The sequence below is a fragment of the Rhizoctonia solani genome, chromosome 8 (genome assembly GCF_016906535.1).
Source record: "Rhizoctonia solani chromosome 8, complete sequence".
In the NCBI taxonomy this organism is placed as follows: Eukaryota; Fungi; Basidiomycota; class Agaricomycetes; order Cantharellales; family Ceratobasidiaceae; genus Rhizoctonia; species Rhizoctonia solani.
The window spans coordinates 1,102,610-1,126,081 of NC_057377.1; the positions used below are offsets into that span (position 1 = coordinate 1,102,610).

General features: G+C 49.1%; 6 protein-coding genes across 6 annotated transcripts; 3 read left to right on the forward strand and 3 right to left on the reverse strand.

The window, feature by feature from the left end:
- Positions 1 to 243: 243 nt before the first annotated feature.
- Positions 244 to 2,163, reverse strand: RhiXN_09794 (uncharacterized protein; the record flags this gene model as incomplete). Its single annotated transcript, XM_043329610.1, has 4 exons — positions 244 to 820; positions 871 to 993; positions 1,051 to 1,370; positions 1,423 to 2,163. The coding sequence occupies 4 exons, from the start codon at positions 2,161 to 2,163 to the stop codon at positions 244 to 246; spliced, it is 1,761 nt and encodes a 586-aa protein (XP_043182444.1).
- A 197-nt stretch (positions 2,164 to 2,360) lies between these two features.
- RhiXN_09795 (ubiquitin-conjugating enzyme E1) lies at positions 2,361 to 4,055 on the reverse strand (the record flags this gene model as incomplete). The annotated part of the gene is made up of 8 exons (XM_043329611.1): positions 2,361 to 2,556; positions 2,611 to 2,851; positions 2,884 to 3,048; positions 3,104 to 3,280; positions 3,349 to 3,521; positions 3,588 to 3,668; positions 3,720 to 3,883; positions 3,942 to 4,055. The coding sequence occupies 8 exons, from the start codon at positions 4,053 to 4,055 to the stop codon at positions 2,361 to 2,363; spliced, it is 1,311 nt and encodes a 436-aa protein (XP_043182445.1).
- Positions 4,056 to 8,877: 4,822 nt separating this feature from the next.
- On the reverse strand, positions 8,878 to 11,482 carry RhiXN_09796 (integrase core domain protein; the record flags this gene model as incomplete). The annotated part of the gene is made up of 2 exons (XM_043329612.1): positions 8,878 to 10,920; positions 11,468 to 11,482. The coding sequence occupies 2 exons, from the start codon at positions 11,480 to 11,482 to the stop codon at positions 8,878 to 8,880; spliced, it is 2,058 nt and encodes a 685-aa protein (XP_043182446.1).
- Positions 11,483 to 12,001: 519 nt separating this feature from the next.
- On the forward strand, positions 12,002 to 13,192 carry RhiXN_09797 (Retrotransposon-derived protein PEG10; the record flags this gene model as incomplete). The annotated part of the gene is made up of 1 exon (XM_043329613.1): positions 12,002 to 13,192. The coding sequence occupies one exon, from the start codon at positions 12,002 to 12,004 to the stop codon at positions 13,190 to 13,192; it is 1,191 nt and encodes a 396-aa protein (XP_043182447.1).
- Positions 13,193 to 13,575: 383 nt separating this feature from the next.
- Positions 13,576 to 20,193, forward strand: RhiXN_09798 (Retrotransposable element Tf2 protein; the record flags this gene model as incomplete). Its single annotated transcript, XM_043329614.1, has 5 exons — positions 13,576 to 14,348; positions 14,432 to 14,539; positions 15,305 to 15,718; positions 15,775 to 16,758; positions 16,833 to 20,193. 5 exons carry the CDS (start codon positions 13,576 to 13,578, stop codon positions 20,191 to 20,193), a joined length of 5,640 nt encoding a protein of 1,879 aa, XP_043182448.1.
- Positions 20,194 to 20,844: 651 nt separating this feature from the next.
- On the forward strand, positions 20,845 to 23,013 carry RhiXN_09799 (Retrotransposable element Tf2 protein; the record flags this gene model as incomplete). The annotated part of the gene is made up of 2 exons (XM_043329615.1): positions 20,845 to 21,879; positions 21,967 to 23,013. The coding sequence occupies 2 exons, from the start codon at positions 20,845 to 20,847 to the stop codon at positions 23,011 to 23,013; spliced, it is 2,082 nt and encodes a 693-aa protein (XP_043182449.1).
- Between the last annotated feature and the right edge of the window lie 459 nt (positions 23,014 to 23,472).

Consider the following 23,472-nt stretch of genomic DNA (forward strand, 5'->3'; position numbering starts at 1 on the left):
ATAATATTATCAGATACGATTGAAATACCTGCAAGCTCAAGCTATGAAGAATACGCAGTTTGGGAGCTTTAGGTTGGGCGATCGCACCTGAGTATTTCTTTGCTTGTCAGGCGATCTCATCAGAGATGTATCCAAGTCCTATATTAATGTACGGCTCTAACCCAGTTATCATGACAGACAATAATTATTCCAGGGAGCATCGCGAACGTATAAAATATACAACAAAAAGACACGCCAAACATTTCAATCCCTCCAAACAAGATCCTCAACGGCCTTCTCGCAAGCTTCTAATCCAGTGCCTACTGCACCTTCAGAAGTCTTAGCACAAATATCATGACCCACACCTTCCAAAATCTCCCATCGTACACGCCCTTTTTCATCCACAATCTCCTGCCAGAGTCGTTTCTGAGCATCGCGCCATGCCGATTCCTTCGAGACACGCTCCCCGCTTGAGAGCACAATTGTGGGTCGACGAGCAGGATACTGACGTTCGGATTCCAGAAGGTCACGGAAACTTGCGCTTTGTCGACTGTGAGTAAGGTACTGTTCTTGCAGGAGGGTGCTAAGCAAGCGAGGATTTTGCCACTCGGTGTGCTGAAGGGTGTTAGCAAGTACACGACCGCTCCTTGGGGTGTGGTTCTTGACCAAGGAGGCAATCCGCGAGAGACCAAGCGGGGCGATCAAAACAGGAAGGTGTGTGTGGAAGAATGTGTTGTGCCGAGCTCGAGTCAAGAAATAGGTATGTGATGTTTCAGAGTCGATATAGAGCAAGGAGTGCACATCTTTGGGGTGGCGAGAGGCAAACAAACGGGTGAGCAGCCTAAAGACCTACATAAGCTCCCGTTACCCAAGTGGCTATCAGGCACTTACCCCCCATACCCAGCCCCAACTAGTACGTATGGGCCTTCTTCTCCTTCGTGTTGAAGCGCTTGCCAAAGGGCATTCGATACATGCCCCATTTCAGCCGACGGCCCATTATCAGAGAAACCGTATCTGAGATTCCAATTCTATTTAGTATCGCTCAAATAACTACTCACTAGGGTAACTCACCCTGGACGATCCCATACGCAAACACGGCCCACCCTACCCACCTCACGAAGGTTCACCACCCAGTCACCGCCAAGACTACCGGGAACTCCCCTCATAGACTCGTATAGAACCGTTGGAACGTTGCGAATCTTCCCTCGTCCACTGGTGGTTGCGTTAAGTAGATCTGGTGGGGGAGCCATCGACGTTGGTCCTGAGCAAGCTAGATGCACCTTGAAGGACCAATGCGCAGGGTCAGGCTGTACACTATGAAACCTAGACCTCTCGAACGGCGGCACTACCGATGAGTCGATGGCCGTAAGGCAAATATCAAACGTAATAAGCTTAAGAGAGTTATGTCAATACTAACTCAAATCTGAACAGAGAACGACCCACGAAAAGAACCAGACTGGTAACAAAGGTAAGAATAAAAGACAGTATAACCTTGATTGCCCTGGCGGCACGATTGGACCAGTAATTTTCTTGCGCAACATATAGTCGTGCGCGCAGCTCCGCTTCGCGGACGGTTTCAGCTCCATGCCGTATTGGAATCCCCTCCTTGTCCCGTAAATTCTTGACCACGTAGTTGGCTCCCAGCGACGTAGCGGTAGAGATGATTGCCACACCACAAGCAATTAGGGTGAGTGCCGATTCTTGTCTACGTAGTTGCTTCACCGCTGCAAGGAGGATAATGTCCAACAACAGCAACACAAGTGAGGCAATCAAAGAGACCCTGGTAAGAGCGGAGGGTGTACCAAATAGCGTAACCGCGGACAACGATATCCATGCTGATATGAGCGCAAACCAGACAGGAAGTAAACGGGAGCCTCGGTGAGGAGGAAGAAACTGGGCAATGGATGATATTCCTGTATTCAGGATGAGTAAAACCAACGCGACGACCGAGATCGCCGCTAGTAAAGAGATCGAAATAAATAATATCTTGACACCCCAAAAGTCATAGAATGAGCGTCTCTCTGGTATTTCTTGGCGACGTTTGTCAGTGCGACGGCTCGCGGTCCTGGGAGATGGTGAAATCAGAGCGGTCGTCTCATTCGGCACATTTCGCTCTTCATGCCCATTGCTCGCGTGCACAACCTCTTCATGCACGGAGTGGCTTGAACTTGAGGGGACGGTCATGGTCGTTGCGAACCTCAAGCCCCGGCCAGATCCAAAAACACAAATGATGCACCATGACATCACACAACTCTCGTACCAAGCACATCCAAACATAGACATTCATTTGGTGGTGCAAATTCAAAGACTAAATCCATCTCGTCATCAATATTATGAGACACAGTTGCACTCGGAGCAATATTTAAGGCATTGCTGATCATTTATGAGCTAGTATAGTTGACCCTGAGAGTTAGGTTGAAAGGAAGGGTTGTCGCAGTCACAGTTATATCGCCACCATTGGACACCAATTCTGACAATTTCTTCTCGAGGTTGGGACGGGTCGCTTGCTCCAACTGTGGAGGAGCCTGGAGATAAATGTTCTTACCGCCCGATGATAAGCTCGGTTTCTTGATTTGGCTGTTTATGTCACGTTTCAGATCGGGAGGTCGCTAGCTGAACAAACGGACTTACACATCCTGCTTTTCTTGAAGCCATTCAATAAAACGTTCTACGGTCCACTCGCTGCTGACCGCCACATCCAGAACCTCTCCGCCACATACGGGACAATCCTTCCGTTGTTCGTGCTCAAACGTGTAGGAATATACACCTTCCGTTCCTATCATCATGAAATAATTGTTCAAATACGGGGCACAGCTCGTCACGATCTTCAACGCTTCGTTACAACACGATGCTTCCCCGATGGTTACTACATCTGACGCAAATGTCACAAACAAAGGAACTTACCGGCAATTATGGCGTTTGTGGACGCAATGGCTGGAATGATGTTTTTGACCACACCTTGCGTTAATGACCATGTCACACCATCAATTTTGAACTCTTTAGCACGAGCGGATGCTGTTTGATATAGCCACCCAATGTGTTCTGGATCGTCACTATCCATCTTCTTGTCTGTAATTCCTAATCAATACCGTCACCCAATGAAACAGGGTGGCTGAGGCCAGACCTCCATGGACTCGAGGCCACTCAAGAACACTAGCCCACTCGATACAGTGCTCTGGGAGCCGAGGTGTATTGGCAATCGTGCAAATAGGGAATGCTGTTGGCTTGTTTAGCATGTCTAGGGAACACTCATAGCAGGAGGTGACCGTTGGAAAAATAACTCGGGCCTGGCCCTTGAACCCTATACGACAAACGAGATTGAGCAAGCTCGTTAATTGGTATCTCCATAAATCCACAATGTTATCGCACCTTCAGTCCCACCATCAATCAAAGGCTTCAAGCTTTCTGGATTATCATTGTCCACAAGGTTAACCAGCGTCGCATTGATCCACCTTCGAGCTTCCACAGAATCCAAGCCACATATTACGAGTGTGAATTGCATGTAATAGTCATCATCCTTATCTTGAATCTTTCCGTAGTACCTATTCTCGTTATAGCAGTATTTAATGAGTGGCGAATTGATAGTAAGACAAGGGGGATGTACGCACGGAGTGACATTGACCCCAGGAACTCGGTTCATCACATATTCTGCTGCTACCACAGCCTTCGGTCTTCCGACATCCTTGGGACTGTACGATCATTCATAAAACGTGTTTTTGGAACAGAAAACAATCGCGTACCGAAATAAGAACTGCCTATTTAGATTGCTGACATCAATCGTATCCATGTCAATTACGTGGATGTCCTTGAAACCCAGCAACGCGAGATTGGGAAGAATTTCGCAGCCGAGCCCACCAGCACCGATTACCAGTACCTTGCATTTGTCTCGCAAGAATTCTTTTGCCTGTCCAATCAAGAACCTCTAAAACCCACACGAACCACCCAGACCCGGCGCAACTTACCGCGTCGGGGGCAAATGCCTCATCTGTCCTAGGCCCGGGGCGATCTAACAGCTGATCTACGTGGCTCCATCTCCCATCCCATTGTGAGTTTGAGTCTAGCGCCGCTGTTGACATTGTTCGACGGTGCCGTGAAGTCGTGTGGTTGTTGCTCCCTTGTGTGCATGTGTCGCGCCAGGATTACATGATTACATAAGCTTGGGCGCTCCTGGTGGTTTAAACAACCCACTTCCACCTATCGATATTGTCAGTATTATTGTGCACAACTGAAGCTAAGAAACTCCATCCTAGGATTATCCTAACTATCTTGTTTAAGCTAATGAGCTATGGGGCGCCATTGGTGGATCCAAAGCGTCAGCCCCAACCAACAGAAACTTGGATCTTTGGCTCATACCAATTGAGACACACTTTATCATATTGAAGCTATTGGACTACGTGTGCCATCAGCTGTTCCATGTACCTTTTCTTTAATCAATTTGTTTATATTTCTTCTGTGTATCTTAGTAAGAAGTACTATTAGCCCATTGCCATGTGTTCATGCACCTAACTTGGCTCTGGGGGCATAGGTAGGGGATATGTTTCCAGGATAGGATAGTGCCATAACTTATACCTAGTCCTCATGGTCTTGGAGCAAGCAAATATTGGAGCAGGATTTTTGTAGATTGGAAGGAAGAATTGTATTTGTGGGAGATTCCCAGCTCAAGCACTTCCTAAGGTGGTCACAGGTAAGACCCAACTGTTAGACTCGCAGAGGCGAAACGGATGACTAAGCGAGTAAGCGCCGAACGAAGAGGACGGTGCGGGCGAGTGTCGAGACGACGAGAGTGAGCGGGGCGAGCGAGTAAAATAAGCGAAATGTATTCTACGAGTAAGAACTGGTGTTGCAAGCGATTGGAGGCATCGGACTTCCCATGCTTGCTTATATACATGAGCAGGCGAAAACTGTAAGCTAAAGGGGGCCGTAGGCGCCGGCAGAAAGAGGCCGTGAGCCCGAAGGCGAAACAGGAGAAGGTGAGGAGGAAAAGTACGAGATGAAATATGAGAGGTACGCGATGGTACGAGGTGGGGAGCCGAGGGATTCGGCGCGACCGATCATAAGTGCCGATGGTCCAATGCCGGAGGCGATCCAAATCGGGAGTAATGTCGTGCGAATGAGTACGATAACCGCGTGGAGACCTCGGGTAACCAGGAGACAAGGTGGAGACGAGGGAGAGTCGCGTGAGAGCGACAACCTGGGGATGCGGACCGGAGGGCCGCGAGAACGAGGGAGCCGACGAGGTGGCGACGAGGTGGCGGTCACGTGTGAGGTGTTACGTACGCTGAGTTCGTAACACAAGTAGCTTATATAAAGTGATCAAAAAGAATGAGCCAGCCCAAAAATTTTGCTCATGTGTATCTCCACAAGGAGACTTAGTTTTGATCTAAAACTTTGTATATATGTTCTATACTACTCTATCTACATAATTTACTATTACATTGTAAACAAATTCTCAATTGTGCAGGTGACGCGTGAGTGTCATTGATTTGAGCTCACATGGCTCAATCTTTTTGGGCGCAAGTGTATGTATATCATCAACCCTAAGCAAGTTGCAAGTACTTGCACTGTATGGGCTGCAATAATTAATTCCCTGGTGCAGAAAGTCCAACAATGCCTTCTAGCTGATGGTGCACAGACAAATTAGTAATGTTGATAGGGTGGTATCTGTGGCAAAGTTTGATATACCTGCTGAGTTGTGTTATGTGCTTTGTTTCTAGATAACCTGTTTATTACTAGTCATCCACATACAATCATTCAATCTTACTGTAAGTTTCTTTTGCAATTCCAATGTGTTGCACATTTGTTGCCTATGTCCTTACTTGAATTACCAGGACATGGGCTGCGCAAGTTACACTTGAATCACTTGCATATGGTCATGATCAACTCAGTTGGCAGATGCTTGAGAGAACAAATAATGTTATTACATAATATTCATGGGGTTACCTGGCTATATCCATAACTTGAACCACCTGCAATTGTACAACCATAGGTACTGGGGAAATTGATCATATTGATACCCCTTGTATTTCATGGGAAACATATTTGGAAACTTGAGTCACCCTATATAGGATGGGTATGCGTGTAAGGTGTGGCTTTCTAATCAACACCTCCACTTTCCAACAGAGCTGCTTCTTGATTAGTGGTACAACCTGAGATAGATTGATAGTTTGCAGGTGTCAATATTAATCACATAGAGGTTGTCAATTATTGAGGCTAAATTTTGTTAGAAATTGTGAGGTTGTTGTGTGGGCAGTATTCCAATCACATTGAATTCTGTACATTTTTCCAATCTGGTCCAGCCACTTGATACTTTGTTACCCACCCAAGTCCTGGTTTCATCTATCAGGGCACAACCTCAAAGAACCACTCTGTCAACAAGAGTAAATTCTGTGTACGTGATGATTACCAGCAACAGTTAGATTGTAACAAGGCAATCCATTGCTTGAGATATAGAACGCAAGTTCAACTTTCATGCAGTCCATCATTCTCCTCCCCTACCTCACTCTGCATGGGAAAGATCAACCATAATCCTATCAAGAGTAAGCCTGGCCTTGATGCCATTGTTCTCAATCTCCCACTGAAACAATTTTGTTTTCTCTCCTTAGCATCAATACATTCTGCAAGTCAGCATGATTGTGTTTGTAAAGACCCTACATTCCCAATGGAAATCATCCTTCTCATTGCTGGACAACAGCTGGCTATGGGGAGAATGCGCAACCTTGCCACCATGTGTCTGCTTTGGAAAGATTACACGCCTGCCATTCAACAGATGTTATTCCACCACATCTACGTCACCACATACAACAACTATGCTTGTCTGATGAATACGCTTCAGTTGGGTGGTGACACCCCTGAACGCTGCTATACACTTGCGTCCATGGTCCGCTACCTTTCAGTTGTTTTATGCCTGTCCTCTTGCTGGGGAGAATCCTTGCTACTTCCACACCACATTTCAAACCTTTATGACAATCTCCCTATGCTTCAGCTCATTGACTTGACTGAAGCTCCCATGGGTGGGCTAGGAAGGAGCCTAGTTCCATCTGAAGAAGATATTGATTGCATGGGAACTCTTGAATCTCCTTGTTTAGTCACTTTCACTGGTTGTCTAGGGCCCATGGGTGGGGCAATGTTTATGGGTCTTCCCTGCCTTGAAGAGCTTCACCTGCTTGGACACATCCCCATATCCTTATTTAGCCTTGCTTGCCCTTGCTCAGGCTGTGCTCTCTGCCGGCTCACCTGGGGATGCTCAACGCCTCCTACTCTCCAATGGATTCAATGGTGTCCTAGACGTCTGTAAGGACGTCGAGGGTGCGGGCGCTTGTGGCCGTGTGACTAATACAGTAAAACCGCTTAAGGCAGCAACAAGATACCCTACAACAACGAACTAACTAACTATGATGACCACGCGCTATAAGGCGGCGGCGAGCTATGTATGTACAGCAAGGGCAACGCTTAAGGCGTGTATCTAAGTAACTTACTGGGCTGTAAGGCCCTTGTACAATGTAGGATGCAACAAGAGATAATCAACCTGGGTGTTACCATGGTTGGTTGGCCTCCTTATATATTACAGAGCTACCTAATTACAAATACAACTATATGCAATACTGTATCAAATAAGAACCCCAATCCGCAGTCGGCCTTACTCATGCATACGTGTCACTGACGTGTCATAGTGATGTCATCAGGTGGAGGTGGCTGCGTATGCTGAGGTAAGCGTGGATGGGGACGTGGCTTGGCGTTTAGCATATGATATAAGCGCCAAAGTCACATGACTGAAAATGTTGTCCGTTTGCCTTTGTTTAAATCCGAGAAAATGGGAATAAATCCCCTGGTATCAACTGTGTCTACAACAAATGGGTATTTGGCAATTCAGAAGAAGTTGTAGATGGAGAACTAGTACTGCTTTCTGCTCCCAAGTCCAAGGTTGAGCTGGATGCAATTTGTCATTACATTGGCCAACGCAAAATGATTCTCCAGAGCAGTAACATCTGAAGGCATGAGGTAGTACGTGGAGTTGTGTTTCACGTCAACAATATATGCTGACTATCCGTGAGAATAGATGTACGCTGTGCATTGCAAGCAAATCTCCTTTGTTGTGGTTCACAACAAACAGAGCTTTAGATTTATCCATATATGTACAACCAATTCCCTTGCACTCAACTTTTATTGGGAATTGGTTGACCTGTTTGTTGCATCCTTTTTTAACTTCAATTTGTTTACTCTTATCTAGTTAATTTTAACTACAAGTTTCCCTTTGATGTCCAGGTCATGGTAGTCTTGAACAAGGTCTGAAACCCTCTCTAACCCCTCATACACTTTGACATTGACTTGAATATTTGTCCTAGACGTCCTTAAGGGGCGTCAAGGCAGCGGGCGCTTGTGGCCGTGTGTACTAAGTGAGAACCCGCTTAAGGCGGTGGAGTTGCTACCTACGACGACAAGCTACCTAACTACAATGACCACGCGCTATAAGGCGGCGGCGAACTACGTAAGTACAGTGAGAACAACGCTTAAGGCGTGTACCTAATTGGTTACTGGCTGTAAGGCCTTGTACAATGTGTGGAGTGCGACAAGAGGTAATCAACCTGGGTGTTACCATGGTTGGTTGGCCTCCTTATATATTACAGAGGTGAGCTAATTACAAATACAATATATGCAATACCATAACCAATAAGAACCCCAATCCGCAGTCGGCCTTACTCACACCTACGTGTCACTGACGTGTCATAGTGATGTCATCAGGTGGAGGTGGCTACGTATGCTGAGGTAAGCGCGGATGGGGACGTGGCTTGGCGCTTAGCGTATGATATAAGCGCCAAAGTCACGTGATCAAAAATGTTGTCCGTTAGTCTTTGTTTAAATTCGAGAAAATAGGAATAAATTCCCTGGTATCAACTGTGTCTACGACACTGCCCCCCCTCTAAGGGCCTTGGCAGCGCCGAGGGCCTTCTTTTTCATTTCTTTTTCGTATTTTTCTAAAATTTTTTCGGCGTTTTTCAAGTTTTCTCGGGGCTCCCATGTGTTTTCCTTGGACCCATATCCCTTCCATTTGACTCGGAAGAACCATTTTCCGTTTCTTTCCTTGGCATCAGTGATCCCTTCCACCTTGTATTCCTCTTCTCCGTCCACGGTGACTGGTGGGGGGCGATTTTCGAAGGAGCGCTTCTTGTCCCTTTTGACTTTAGACAGTAGCCCTACATAAAAGACATCATGTATTTGCATAGTTGGAGGGAGTTCTAGGCGGTAGGCCCGGTCGGAGATCTTCTCAATAACCTTAAAGGGTCCTAAGCGTTGTTCTGTAAGTTTGGGACTTAAGGTTTTGAGGTTGACGTTTTTGGCGTCCAGCCAAGCTTCTTCTCCAATCTTGAATTCTATTGGGCTTCCATCTTCCCTGGCCGTCATGCGTTGCTTAGATTGCCGGAGTGCCGATTCCACTTCCTTCCATTGTGCCTCCATTGTCTGGGCAAGGTCATCTGCCTCGGGGACGTCCATTGGTATATTTGACGGGGTTAAGGTGGGTTCCCATCCGTATAAGGCCTTGAAAGGAGTTTTCCCAGTGCTGCTGTGCACAGCATTGTTGTATGCAAATTCCGCCATTGGTAGCCACTTAGTCCAGTCCCGTTGGTTAATCCCCGAATAGGCCCTTAGAAAGTGTTCAATAGAAGGATTGACTTGTTCCGTCTGGCCGTTGCTCTGAGGGTGATATGCCAAGGAGAAGTGTGGGTCAATGCCAAGGCATTTGTACAGGGCCCTCAGGAATTTATTATTGAAGACCCTGCCTCTGTTGGATATGGTCTTTTCCGGCATGCCGTGACGTTTCCATACGTTTTCCAGGAACAGTTCCGCTAGCTCAGGTGCCTTCAGTTTTTTGGAACATTTTACAAATATCCCGTACTTTGTAAAGCTATCAACAATTACTAGGATTGAGTCGTTGCTTCTGTCCTTGGGTAGATTCACTATCATGTTGTAAGACACATGTTGCCAGGGTCTGACGGGGAGTTCAAGCGGCTGAGGTGGGATAGACGCATACTTGGGCTTTCTGATCCGCTGACACATTTCGCAGGAGTCTACGTGCCAATACGTGTCGGATTGGATGCCAGGCCAGTAGTAGTTCCTTGATACTAGCTCTAGGGTGCGTTGTCTGCCGGGATGTCCTGCTAGTGGGCTGTTGTGGAAGATGCGCAGTAGATCCGTTCTTAGTGTTCCGACGTCTGGGACTACAATTTGTCCTTGGTAGAAGAGTAAACCGGCCTCCATCTCGTAATCCTTGAATGCGCGTTTGATGGAGGGAGGTGCCTTGGACTCGTTCTGTAGGAATTGGAGAATCTCCTCCAGTGATTTGTCTTGGTCCAGGGATGACTCGATCTGGCGTTGTAGTTCTTTCTCTGGTGTGACTAAGGCAACGTTGGCAAATACAGGGATGGGCAGCATGGTTTGGTCCGCAGGCGGAATGTTGGCATGGTCAGCACGACGGGATAGGGCATCTGGTTTGCTGGACTGCTTGCCAGGACGGTAGACTATTTGGAAATTGTAGCCTGCTAGTAAGAGGTGCCACCTTGCATGACAACAGTTGAAGGTCCGGGATTCTTTGCAGTATTCTAGGTTCCTGTGGTTGGTGAATACCGTTATGGGGTGGACCGTTCCTTCCAGGAAGATTTGCCAATACTCAAAGGAGCGGATGATTGCAAGGAGCTCCTTGTCATGGGTGTTGTAGTTCTGTTTGGCACCTTTGAATGATTCCAACAAGAAGCCTAAGGGATGTAGACAACCATCTTCCTGGCGTTGGCTCAATATGGAACCTAGTGCTGCACCGGAAGCATCCGTCTCCAGAAAGTAAGGTTTGGCAGGGTCCGCGTGGCAGAGTACCGGGGCGTTGGTAACGGCGTCCTTTAATCCTTGGAACGCTTCTTGTTCCTTTGTATCCCATTTCCAGGTTGTGTCTTTCTGTCATAACCTCCTAACTTATACCACCGGAATCGGACGATTTTTCTGATATTTTTACTATTTTTTACGAACCCTTTATCTTATGTTTTTCAATCACGTGATCTCGGCGCTTATTATGCCGAGATGCCGCGCCGAGATGCCGTGCCAAGGGCGCTTAGGGGAAATCCACGCTTCCGCACAGCCCGCAGCACCCTTCTTATTTCACACCTGTACTTCCTTTCTCACGCGCACAGACCATGTAAATAGTGCGTTCTCTTCTATACATACAGCAGGAAAATTGCTTGGAGATCCCAAGTCGATTTTACCTCGTCTCATATTCATTGAGGAGGATTAGACAGCCAGCTAAGTAGCAGGCCCCCAGTAGTATTCAGACGCTCACCCCACCCCTTAACTCACCACACCTCCAGGCCTAAGGCCCCCTCGCATTAGTTAGTAGTAGAAGCCGCCTTAAAGCGGACTTAGTTAGCCTTATCAGTAGATTACATAAGTGTTACTTGTAGTAGTACGGCCTCAAGCGCCCGACTCCACTAGCGTGTGCCCACCTTACAGTGGTGCACGACATTGTAAAATCAACTTGGTGTAGGCTTTGATCAACAACGAGAGGACCTCCAGTACTAGCACGAGGGAAATCACGTGAACGGACTCGCCTTTCGCTATTAATAATCAAACTAGCGTTGGTCCCACGTAGTACCAAATTGCTATAAGGCTGACAGGCTCTGATCGCCCGTATACCACGAGTTTCGCCGGAACTCTGCAAGTAGCGCTCCTAGACAGCTGAAACACCCGCTTGCAAAAAACCCGCACATATCACGATTGCCAGATCTGCTGATTTGCTGTAGGGATTGTCCAACGCTAGGTGCTTGACGCAAGGAGTTAGCAAACAACATCTTGCGCAAAAACCGCTCATAAGTCCTGTATCAGGCACCCATTCCCCCCACGCCGTTTCACTATTCCCTCCACTCGCTCTGGAGTCCCACACCCTTACTCCCGGCCTTCCTCTTGCTCCTCTTGACGTTCCATTCCATCCCACTCCCAACCGGCCTCTCGCAGCACATCTCCCGCTCCGCGAGACTTGCCCAGGATGGAACCAGAGCTGTCCCCTACCGCTCTCCTCGAGGCTATCACAGCCCTCACAGCCACAGTTGGGTCCCTACAGGACCAAATCCGCGCCCAAAGCCAACAAATCACTGAGCTTAGGGCCATATGCAAGGAAACAGCGGACCTCCTTGGGGATAAGGATCAAGGAGTCCCCCAAACCAAGCCTGGCCCATCGACTGGGCCTGTCACTCCCCCTACCCACACAGGGGGAGAAGCCCACACTCCAGGCACGGTTAGGCCTGGGCTCAAGGCCCCATTCAGGCCATCAAGAGGTACGGGATTTGATTCCGAAGAAGACAAAGAGCCAAGGCGCCCCAAAAAGGAGCCTCAGGGAACGCCTAGAAGGCACCTTGGGTCCCTCACCCCCTTTGATGCTGGGTCCAGCGTAAAGAGACCCAAGATGGACCTCCCCGACCCTTACAAGGGAGACACCAGGGGCCGCAAAGCCACCCAATGGCTGGATCAAATGATGCTCTGGGTTGCCCTACATAGGGACCAGTTTGACAAGGAGGAGCAAATGGTTGTATGGATCCTATACCATATGACCAATAAAGCCGCTGATTGGGCTCTCCCCATCATTGGGGCCATCATCAAGGGCGAAGGCAACACCCCCACCACCATCCAGGCCTTAACGGCCAAATTCAAAGAAGCATTTGCCGATCCCAACGCCAAGCAAGCCGCCGCTAGAAAAATTGCGGTTCTCTCCCAAACAACCACCACCTCCGAGTACGTCACGGAGTTCCGCAATCTCATGGCGGAATTGGACTGGAACGAGGAGGCCTATATTGCGCAGTTCACGCGAGGCCTCCACTGGAAGGTCAAGGAACTACTATCAACCAAGGATAGTATTCCCGATGAACTCGAGGCAATTTTTGCGGCCTCTATTAAGATTGACAACATTTGCCGCAAAAATGAGGAGAACCGTCCCAAAAAGGCACCCGCCAAATCCCCGGCCACCGTAGCCACCACTTCCACCACTACCACCCAACGGGTCCGCCTCTCAGAGGACCCAAACTATGTCACACCGGAAGAAAGGGATCGCCGCCGCGCGTCTGGCCTTTGTGTCAAGTGCGGTCAGAAGGGACACGGAATCAAGCAATGTCCCAACGGATGGAAAGCCACAGTCAAAGAAGTGGCTAAGATCGCCAAGGATGTTGAGTCGGGAAAAGATTGAGGTCAAGGACTGCTGCCAAGCCCTTGACTCCAAAAATGGACAACTTAGTAGACAATTTTGAATTTGTATCTCTTGCTCTAGATTCAAATAAAAAACCCCTATTATTTATCGATCTATATGTCCAGAATTCCCCGGCAGAACCCCTCAGAACACTCATAGACTCCGGAGCAACATCAAATTTCATCTCCCCCTCCGTGGTCAAAAAGTTAAAAATTCCAAAAACCCAGCTCAAAAATCCACAAGTTGTAAGGATGTTAGACGGTACTATATCACAGACTGGTCGCATTTGGCACCAGGTTCACCTCACGGTCTCGGCCAATGGCCACTCTCACTCCATTCCCTTCCTTGTTTGCCCCATAGGCAACACCCCGGCTATTCTAGGCATGACATGGTTAACGACAGAAGCTCCTCTTATTGACTGGCAACAGGGATTAGTCACATTCCCTGAACAGATACAGACTGCCTCCGAAGAAGAAGCGGACCTAGATCCTCTAGCAGATCTCCCCCCTCAGTACCATGAATTTGCTAGAGTATTTGGCAAGGAAGAATTTAAGGTCCTCCCCCCACACAGGGAGTATGATATTTCCATAGACCTTGTTCCAGACGCCAAATTATCCCCAGGTCCCATATATGGCATGACGGATGCGGAATCCAAGGCACTCAAACAACACATCAATGAAGAACTAGCCACGGGCAAGATCCGCCCCAGTACCTCATCTGCCGGAGCCCCTGTCATGTTTGTCAAAAAGGCTGATGGTTCCCTTAGGCTTGTTGTGGATTACAGAAAGCTCAACAAAGTTACCCACAAAAATGTCTACCCTCTCCCCAGGCAGGATGATCTCATGGCCAAACTACGAAATGCCAAACTGTTCACAAAGCTTGACCTACGCTGGGGCTATAACAACGTCAGAATCAAAGAAGGGGATGAATGGAAGACGGCATTCAGGACCAAATACGGGCTTTTTGAATACTTAGTGATGCCTTTTGGCCTCACCAACGCCCCAGCCGCCTTCCAACACTTCATGAATGACCTGTTCAGAGACCTCATCGATGTCACAGTGGTTATCTATTTGGACAATATTCTGATCTTCTCCAAGAAACCTGAGGACCACCCTTCCCATGTCAGGGAAGTCCTTTCACGATTGATGAAGAACCAGTTTGTCGTAGACACAATTGATACCAGGGAATTTATTCCCATTTTCTCGAATTTAAACGAACTCAAACGGACGACATTTCTAGTCACGTGACTTCGGCGCTTATATCATACGCTAAGCGCCGAGCCACGTCCCCATCCGCGCTTAAATCAGCATACGTAGCCACCTCCACCTATGACGTCATCAATGACACGTATGCATGAGTAAGGCCGACCGCGGAGCGGGGTTCTTATTGGATTATATATTTGATATGATGTATTTGTAATTAGTCACTCTGTAGAATATATAAGGAGGCCAACCGACCATGGTAACACCCAGGTCAATTACCTCTTGTCGCATCCCCCAACTGTATGAGGCCTTAGGCCAGTAATTACTAAGTTCCCTACCTGTACTCGTTGCCTTAAGCGGCTTCCTTATCGTAGATACATAGCTTGCCATTGCCATTAGGGCTTTGGTCATTGTACTTAGATAGTTAGTCGTCGTAGGTAGCCACCTCACCGCCTTAAGCGGTTTTTACTTAGTTCTATACGGCCACAAGCGCCCGCTACCTAGACAACCCTTACGGACGTCTAGGACACTAGGTAATTGACCTTAAGTTGGTTGCAAACCGTGCCTACCCGCACCCACCACACTTAGCCCAACAACGAGAAGGAACCTTGTACTAGCACGAGGGAAATACCGGAGATTGGGATCGCCTTTTGCTGTTAATAATCAAACCAGCGTCGTCCCCTCCTAGTACCGAATTGCTATAAGGCAAGAATTCCCTATCGCCCGCATACCCCGGTCGCCGCACCTTTTACCAGCGGACCTAGACAGCCAATACACCCGCTTGCAGAGATTGGATTCTACATCACGCCCGCCCACGGCTGTGATTAGTAACTCCTACTGTTCAACGCTAGGTCGTTTGACGCAAGGTCTTAGCGATCGAGTAATAAAGCGCTCATAAGTCCTGACACAGGCACCTACTAGTCCCCCTCCCACTTCCACCATTACATCCCGCACTCCTACTCGCTCGTCCTCGCGGGCATCATCTCACGCTGGCCGCTCCTACCCCGCTCCTACTATGGCAACCCGTTCCCGGACATCCTCTTGAGCCCAGTCCCCTTTCGATCCGAGAGACCTGGGACCCCGACTTCCGTCAGCCACCCCTGTCGAACTTGGGGAAGTCTCCCTTGAGCGGGTTACCCGCCTCCTCCTTGGCCTCCTCAGCCAAGTTGAGAACCTTGAGCGGAAGCTCAAAGAAGTCAAGGAAACGGGGATCGAGACCCGAACCAACGTCGAAAATATCTCCCAAACCGTCAATGTTGTCAAGGATGGGCTTTGAAGCCTCCAACTCCATGGGCCAAGGACCCCAGAAGAAGCCAAGCCCCCGGTCGTGGAAGCAACGCCACGCCCCCTACACAAAATCGAGCCTATTGGATCGATTAGTGGGCCCTCCTTCTGGCCCAAGCAACCAAAAGGGCTCCCCAGCTTCGCCCAGCCAGCCCCCCAGAGGGCCATACCCCCGCGAGTCCCTTCTCCCCCTCCATCTCCGCGTCTCCGATCCCCCATTGGAGTACCTGCCCCTCCAGCTCCGGCTCCAGCCGTCACCTATCCTGCCCCGGTCAAAGTAGACCACCCAGATGCCTATACAGGCAAGATCGGGAGTGAGGCCAAGCAATGGCTCACAAGGATGCTGGCATGGACCCGGCTAAATTTGCGCATGTTTCCCACGGACCAAGAAGTCCTATCCTTCCTTCTAATGAATATGAAGGACTCCGCGGGAGCATGGGCACATCCACACCTCGACCAGCTCGGATCACACCGGGCAATCATCCAAACGGTTGAGGGATTTAAATTGGAGTTTTTGGCAGCATTCGGTGACCCTGACGCCACAAGGGCCGCCGAGCGGAAGATCACCACACTCACCCAGTCCGGCACATGCGCGGACTATATCACCAAGTTCAGGACCCTGGCAATGGAACTGGATTGGAACGACGCGGCCCTTAGAGGCCAGTTTGCCCGCGGCCTCCACTGGGAGGTCAGCCGCCAAATCGCAACTCGCGAACACCGGCCCCGAACCCTCCTCGAGCTGCAGAACGCAGCGCTTGTCATCAATAACGCTCTCCGCGAAGAGCGCGCTAGTCACCCACCGAGGGACAGTAAATCTAGCAAAACATCCAACCCCGCAAGGGGGACGAGTACCGGCCAAGCCACAACCGGTTCGAAGAAGCTCTCCGACGACCCCAACTTTGTGTCGGAGGAAGAACGCAATCGCCGCCGCGCCGCAGGCGCCTGTATCAAATGCGGTAAAATGGGTCATAAGTTTGCAGAGTGCCGCACGGGCTGGAAGGCCACCCCTATCGAGGAAAAAGGGAAGGCCAAAGAAACCGCCAAAATTGGCGAAGACTCCGAGTACCAATCGGGAAAAGAGTAAGGGTACCTGCTGCCGCGCGCAAGGACCCCAAGGACTCTGGATTGGTTGAAATATGTAACATATCAAATAGTAACAATAGAATATCACCTCTCTTCACTATTTCAATCAAACCAGAGAAACAAGCGGATCACTTAGAAGTCCTGATAGATTCAGGCGCCACCTCATCCTTCCTACACCCACGAACCGCCGAGGCATTACGCCTACCACTAATAGATCTCCCCTCACCCCGCACCGTTACTATGCTCGATGGGTCGAGCCCCCAGGCTGGCAAGATCTGGAAGAAGGCTAACCTAACCTTCTCCTTTGATGGCAAATGTATGACGGAGACCTTCCTTATTTGCAATACAGGGTCCCATGCCGCCATCTTAGGGTTGAAATGGTTGGACGCCCATAATCCGGAGATTGATTGGAATTTGCGTACTCTCTCCTTCCCTCACACGCCACCGGAACAGGTTGCCATTGCCGAAGAGGAGGAAGCTGATAAGGATCCCCTCAAAGGAGTACCCTCTGAATACCACCAATATGCCAAGGTATTTGGAGAGGAAGAATTTAACAAGCTTCCCCCACACAGGCATTACGATATTGGCATTGAGCTTACGGAGGAGGGCCCCCTTAACTCGCCCCTTTATAGCATGACTGATGCCGAATCCGCCACACTAAAGGACTGGCTCAGGGACGAGCTCAAGGCTGGGAAGATCCGTCCCAGCAAGTCATCCATCAGCTCCCCCGTCATGTTCGTCCCCAAAAAGGATGGATCCCGTCGCTTGGTTGTAGACTATTGTCGCCTAAATAACCGGACCAAAAAGAACGTGTACCCACTACCCCGTCCCGATGACTTAATGGCCCAACTCCGTGGCGCCAAGGTGTTTACTAAATTAGACCTTCGGTGGGGTTACAACAATGTCCGTGTCAAAGAAGGTGACGAGTGGAAAACCGCGTTCCGTACCAAATATGGCCTTTACGAATCCCTTGTCATGACCTTTGGCTTAACTAACGCCCCCGCCTCATTCCAACACTTCATGAACGACCTATTCAAGGACCTATTGGATGTATGCGTCATCATCTACCTTGATGACATCTTGATTTACTCTGAAGATGACGCATCACACACACATCACGTTCATGAAGTCCTACGGCGTTTAATGGAAAACCAGCTGTTCTGCAAAGCGTCAAAATGTACCTTCCACGTTACCTCTGTGGAATACCTTGGGATTATTGTCTCTAATAAGGGTTTTAGCCTGGATAAGCTCAAAATCCAGGCGGTACAAGAATGGCCGGTACCCACCAAAGTCAAGGAAGTCCAATCGTTCCTGGGGTTTGCCAATTTCCTCCGTCGTTTCGTTGCCAACTTCAGCCACATGGCTAGGCCGCTACACAACCTAGTCAAGAAGGATACCCCTTGGAAATGGGACACAAAAGAACAGGAAGCATTCCAAGAGCTGAAGGACGCCATAACCAACGCACCTGTACTCCGTCACGCCGACCCAACCAAGCCTTATTTCTTAGAAACGGATGCTTCTGGTGCAGCCCTAGGCTCCATTCTCAGTCAACGACAGGAAGACGGCCGCCTCCACCCACTTGGTTTCCTATCCGAATCATTCAAGGGAGCCGAGCAGAACTACGACACACATGATAAGGAGCTCCTAGCAATTATTCGCTCCTTTGAGTATTGGCGCATATTCCTGGAAGGCACCGCACATCCCATCACGGTATTTACAGACCATTGCAACCTGGAATATTGGAAAGAATCTAGAACATTCAACCAACGTCACGCCAGGTGGCACCTGTTACTAGCCGGGTATAACTTCCAAATTGTATACCGCCCCGGGAAACAATCAGGAAAGCCAGACGCACTCTCACGCCGATCAGACCATGCCGATATACCTCCTGCCAATCAGACCATGCTCCCCGACCCTGTCTTTGCCAACGTAGCCCTAGTCACACCTGAGAAGGAACTCCAGCGTCAAATTGAGGCCAGTCTAGACCAAGACGAGTCCCTGGAAGAAATATTACAATTCCTCCAGAACGAGTCCAAGGCACCTCCGTCCATCAAACAAGCATTCAAGGATTATGAAATGGAAGCCGGGTTATTGTTCTATCAAGGTTGCATTGTGGTCCCAGATGTGGGCACCCTGAGAACGGATCTGCTGCGGATATTCCATGATAGCCCCTTAGCCGGACACCCTGGTAGACAGCAAACCTTGGAACTGGTGTCACGTAACTACTACTGGCCAGGAATACGCGCAGATACGTATTGGCACGTGGATTCCTGCAAGACATGCCAACGAATCAGGAAGCCCAAATACGCGTCAATTCCCCCACAGCCGCTTGAGCTCCCATCCAGACCATGGCAACACGTCTCCTATGACATGATCGTAGACCTACCAAAGGATGGAAACCACGACTCCATCTTGGTCATAGTAGACAGCTTCACCAAGTATGGGATCTTTGTCAAATGTTCTAAGAAGCTGAAGGCACCTGAGCTAGCAGAGCTCTTCCTAGAACACGTGTGGAAACACCACGGCATGCCCGAAAAAACGATCTCTGATAGGGGAAGGGTGTTCAATAACAAGTTCCTGAGGGCACTGTACAAGCGCCTAGGGATAGATCCCCATTTTTCATTGGCATATCATCCACAGAGCGACGGTCAAACTGAGCGGGTCAATCCTTCAATCGAACACTTCCTCAGGGCTTACTCAGGGATCAACCAACGGGACTGGACTAAGTGGCTCCCAATGGCGGAGTTTGCGTATAACAACGCCGTCCATAGCAGCACAGGCAAAACCCCCTTCAAAGCCCTGTATGGATGGGAGCCTACCTTAACCCCGTCCAACGTACCAACGGACGTCCCAGAAGCAGACAGTCTAGCCCAAACAATGGAGGACCAATGGAAAGAGGTAGAATCCGCCCTCCGGCAATCTAAGCAACGAATGGTAGCCGGGGAAGATGGTAACCCAACGGAGTTTGAGGTCGGAGAAGAAGCATGGCTCGATGCTAAGAACGTTAATCTCAAAACCCTAAGCCCCAAGCTCACCGAACAACGCTTAGGACCGTTCAAAGTCATTGAGAAGATCTCCGACCGCGCGTACCGCCTTGAACTCCCTCCTACCATGAGGATCCACAACGTCTTTTATGTAGGACTCCTGTCTAAAGTCAAAAGGGACAAAAAACGGGCATTTGAGAACCGCCCGCCGCCAGTCACCATAGACGGAGAAGAGGAATACGAGGTTGAGGGAATCACCGATGCCGAAGAAAGGGATGGAAAATGGTTCTTCCGAGTCAAATGGAAGGGATACGGGTCCGAGGAGAACACATGGGAACCTCGGGAAAACTTGAAAAATGCGGAAAAAATTTTAGAAAAATACGAAAAAGATATGAAAAAGAAGGCCCTCGGCGCTGCCAAGGCCCTTAGAGGGGGGGCAGTGTCGTAGACACAATTGATACCAGGGAATTTATTCCCATTTTCTCGAATTTAAACGAACTCAAACGGACGACATTTCTAGTCACGTGACTTCGGCGCTTATATCATACGCTAAGCGCCGAGCCACGTCCCCATCCGCGCTTAAATCAGCATACGTAGCCACCTCCACCTATGACGTCATCAATGACACGTATGCATGAGTAAGGCCAACCGCGGAGCGGGGTTCTTATTGGATTATATATTTGATATGATGTATTTGTAATTAGTCACTCTGTAGAATATATAAGGAGGCCAACCAACCATGGTAACACCCAGGTCAATTACCTCTTGTCGCATCCCCCAACTGTACGAGGCCTTAGGCCAGTAATTACTAAGTTCCCTACCTGTACTCGTCGCCTTAAGCGGCTTCCTTATCGTAGATACATAGCTTGCCATTGCCATTAGGGCTTTGGTCATTGTACTTAGATAGTTAGTCGTTGTAGGTAGCCACCTCACCGCCTTAAGCGGTTTTTACTTAGTTCTATACGGCCACAAGCGCCCGCTACCTAGACGACCCTTACGGACGTCTAGGACACAGTTGTTCTGTAAACTCTCCAAATGCCACTTTCATGTCACCACGGTAGACTACCTCGGTATTGTCATCTCCCCAGCTGGCTTCTCCATGGACCAAAAGAAGATTGAGGCCGTTACATCATGGCCCGCACCCAAAATGGTCAAACAGGTCCAGGCCTTCTTAGGTTTTGTCAATTATCTCTGCCGGTTCATTCCCAATTTTAGCTCTGTTGCGCAACCTCTACATAACCTCACCAAAAAGGAAACCCCTTGGTCATGGGGTAACCTGGAGGAAACTGCCTTCCAGGAACTAAAGTCCCTTGTCACCCAGTCACCTGTCCTAATCCACTCCAACCCCAATCTTCCCTACTACCTAGAAACGGACGCGTCAGGAGTAGCCATGGGAGCCATCTTAAGTCAGCAAGGAGAGGATAACCGCCTTCACCCAGTTGCATATATGTCCAAGTCCTTTTCCGGCGCAGAAGCCAACTATGACACCCACGATAAGGAACTTTTAGCAATTATCAAAGCCCTGGAAGAATGGCGAATTTTCCTGGAAGCAACAGACAGGCCAATTCAGGTCTTCACAGATCACAGGAACCTGGAATATTGGAGGCAGGCTAGGACCTTCAACCGCAGGCACGCTAGATGGTGCATCTTCCTGAGTGACTTCAACTTTGAGATCCACTACCGACCAGGGAAACAATCAGGGAAACCAGATGCACTGTCCCGACGCGCAGACTATGTTGATCTTCCCCCCGAACCAGAAGTTATGATCCCTACCAAAGTTTTTGCCAATACGTCAGAAGAGGAACTGGAAATTGTCACGGAAATCCGCACCAAGCTTAGAGAAGACCCATCCCTTGAGCCTATTATCCAATTCCTCACAGAAGATGCGGACAACGCTCCCCCCTCCATCCGTAAGGCATACAAGGACTATGACTGGGAAGAGGACCTCCTCTGGTACCGCGGCAAACTAGTAGTCCCAGACTCGGAAGCCCTGAAGGAACGGCTACTCAGAGAATTCCATGACGCACCCCTGGCAGGGCACCCTGGACAACAACGTACCTTGGAACTACTAAGTTGTAACTACTGGTGGCCAGGCATGAAGTCCTCCGCCAAGGAATGGGTGGAATGTTGCCCAGTATGCCAAGCCAATCAACAAGCCCATGCACCAGTCATAGCGCTAAAACCGCTGGAAGTCCCCCCATTTCCATTCCACACCATCTAGTATGACTTTATCACAGGATTCCCTAAGTCAAATGGGCACAATGCAATCCTGGTAGTCATTGACTCCTTTTCCAAGTTTGGGCACTTTATCCCAACCTCAAAAAAGGTGACCGCTAAGGGGCTAGCAGACCTATTTGTCAGTCATGTCTGGAAATTGCACGGATTACCAGTTAAAACCATTTTGGATTGTGGAACCACATTTACGGGAAAGTTTCTAAGGGCACTATACCAACAACTAGGGGTTAAACCAGCCTTCTCATCAGCCTACCACCCAGAATCTGATGGCCAAACGGAGAGGGTGAATCAGTTTATTGAGTTCTACCTCAGATCATACGTTGCTGCAGACCACTCCGACTGGGCTACCTGGTTGCCACTGGCGGAATACGCTTACAACAATGCGAAACACTCCGCCACGGGAAAAACCCCCTTTGAATTGGTCTATGGCAGAAACCCCGTCATGAATCCGTCAAACGTCCCTGCAAACGTCCCAGAAGCAGATCTTGTGGCAGACACCTTGGCTCAGGAATGGAAGGAAGCCGAAGCGGCCCTCAGAATGAGCAAGGAACGGATGACAAGGGATAAAGGAACAACCCCTGAATATTCAATTGGGGAAAAGGTCTGGCTAGACGGAAAAAACGTGGAACTCAGGACAAATTCCAACAAGTTGGACCCCAAACGACTGGGCCCCTTTGAGGTATTAGAAAAGGTGTCCAGCCATGCGTACCGCCTCAAACTGCCAGAAACCCTCAAAATCCACAACGTGTTCTATGTGGGATTGTTATCCAGGGCACATATATCCCCGAGTCAACCATTCCTGGAAAGGCCCCCTCCTGAAACAGTAGAAGGGGAAGAAGAATACGAGGTGGAACAAATCATTGACTCCAAGCAACAACGGGGAAAGTGGTTTTACCTAATCAAATGGAAAGGCTATGGTCCGGAAGACAATTCCTGGGAACCAGAAGAGCTCCTGGATCACAGTCAGGAGGAGATTCAACGCTTCAACAAGTCACGACTGAAAAAGGCTCGTGACTCCGCCAAGAGCCTTTAAGGGGGGGGCAATGTCATAACCTCCTAACTTATACCACCGGAATCGGACGATTTTTCTGATATTTTTACTATTTTTTACGAACCCTTTATCTTATGTTTTTCAATCACGTGATCTCGGCGCTTATTATGCCGAGATGCCGCGCCAAGATGCCGTGCCAAGGGCGCTTAGGGGAAATCCACGCTTCCGCACAGCCCGCAGCACCCTTCTTATTTCACACCTGTACTTCCTTTCTCACGCGCACAGACCATGTAAATAGTGCGTTCTCTTCTATACATACAGCAGGAAAATTGCTTGGAGATCCCAAGTCGATTTTACCTCGTCTCATATTCATTGAGGAGGATTAGACAGCCAGCTAAGTAGCAGGCCCCCAGTAGTATTCAGACGCTCACCCCACCCCTTAACTCACCACACCTCCAGGCCTAAGGCCCCCTCGCATTAGTTAGTAGTAGAAGCCGCCTT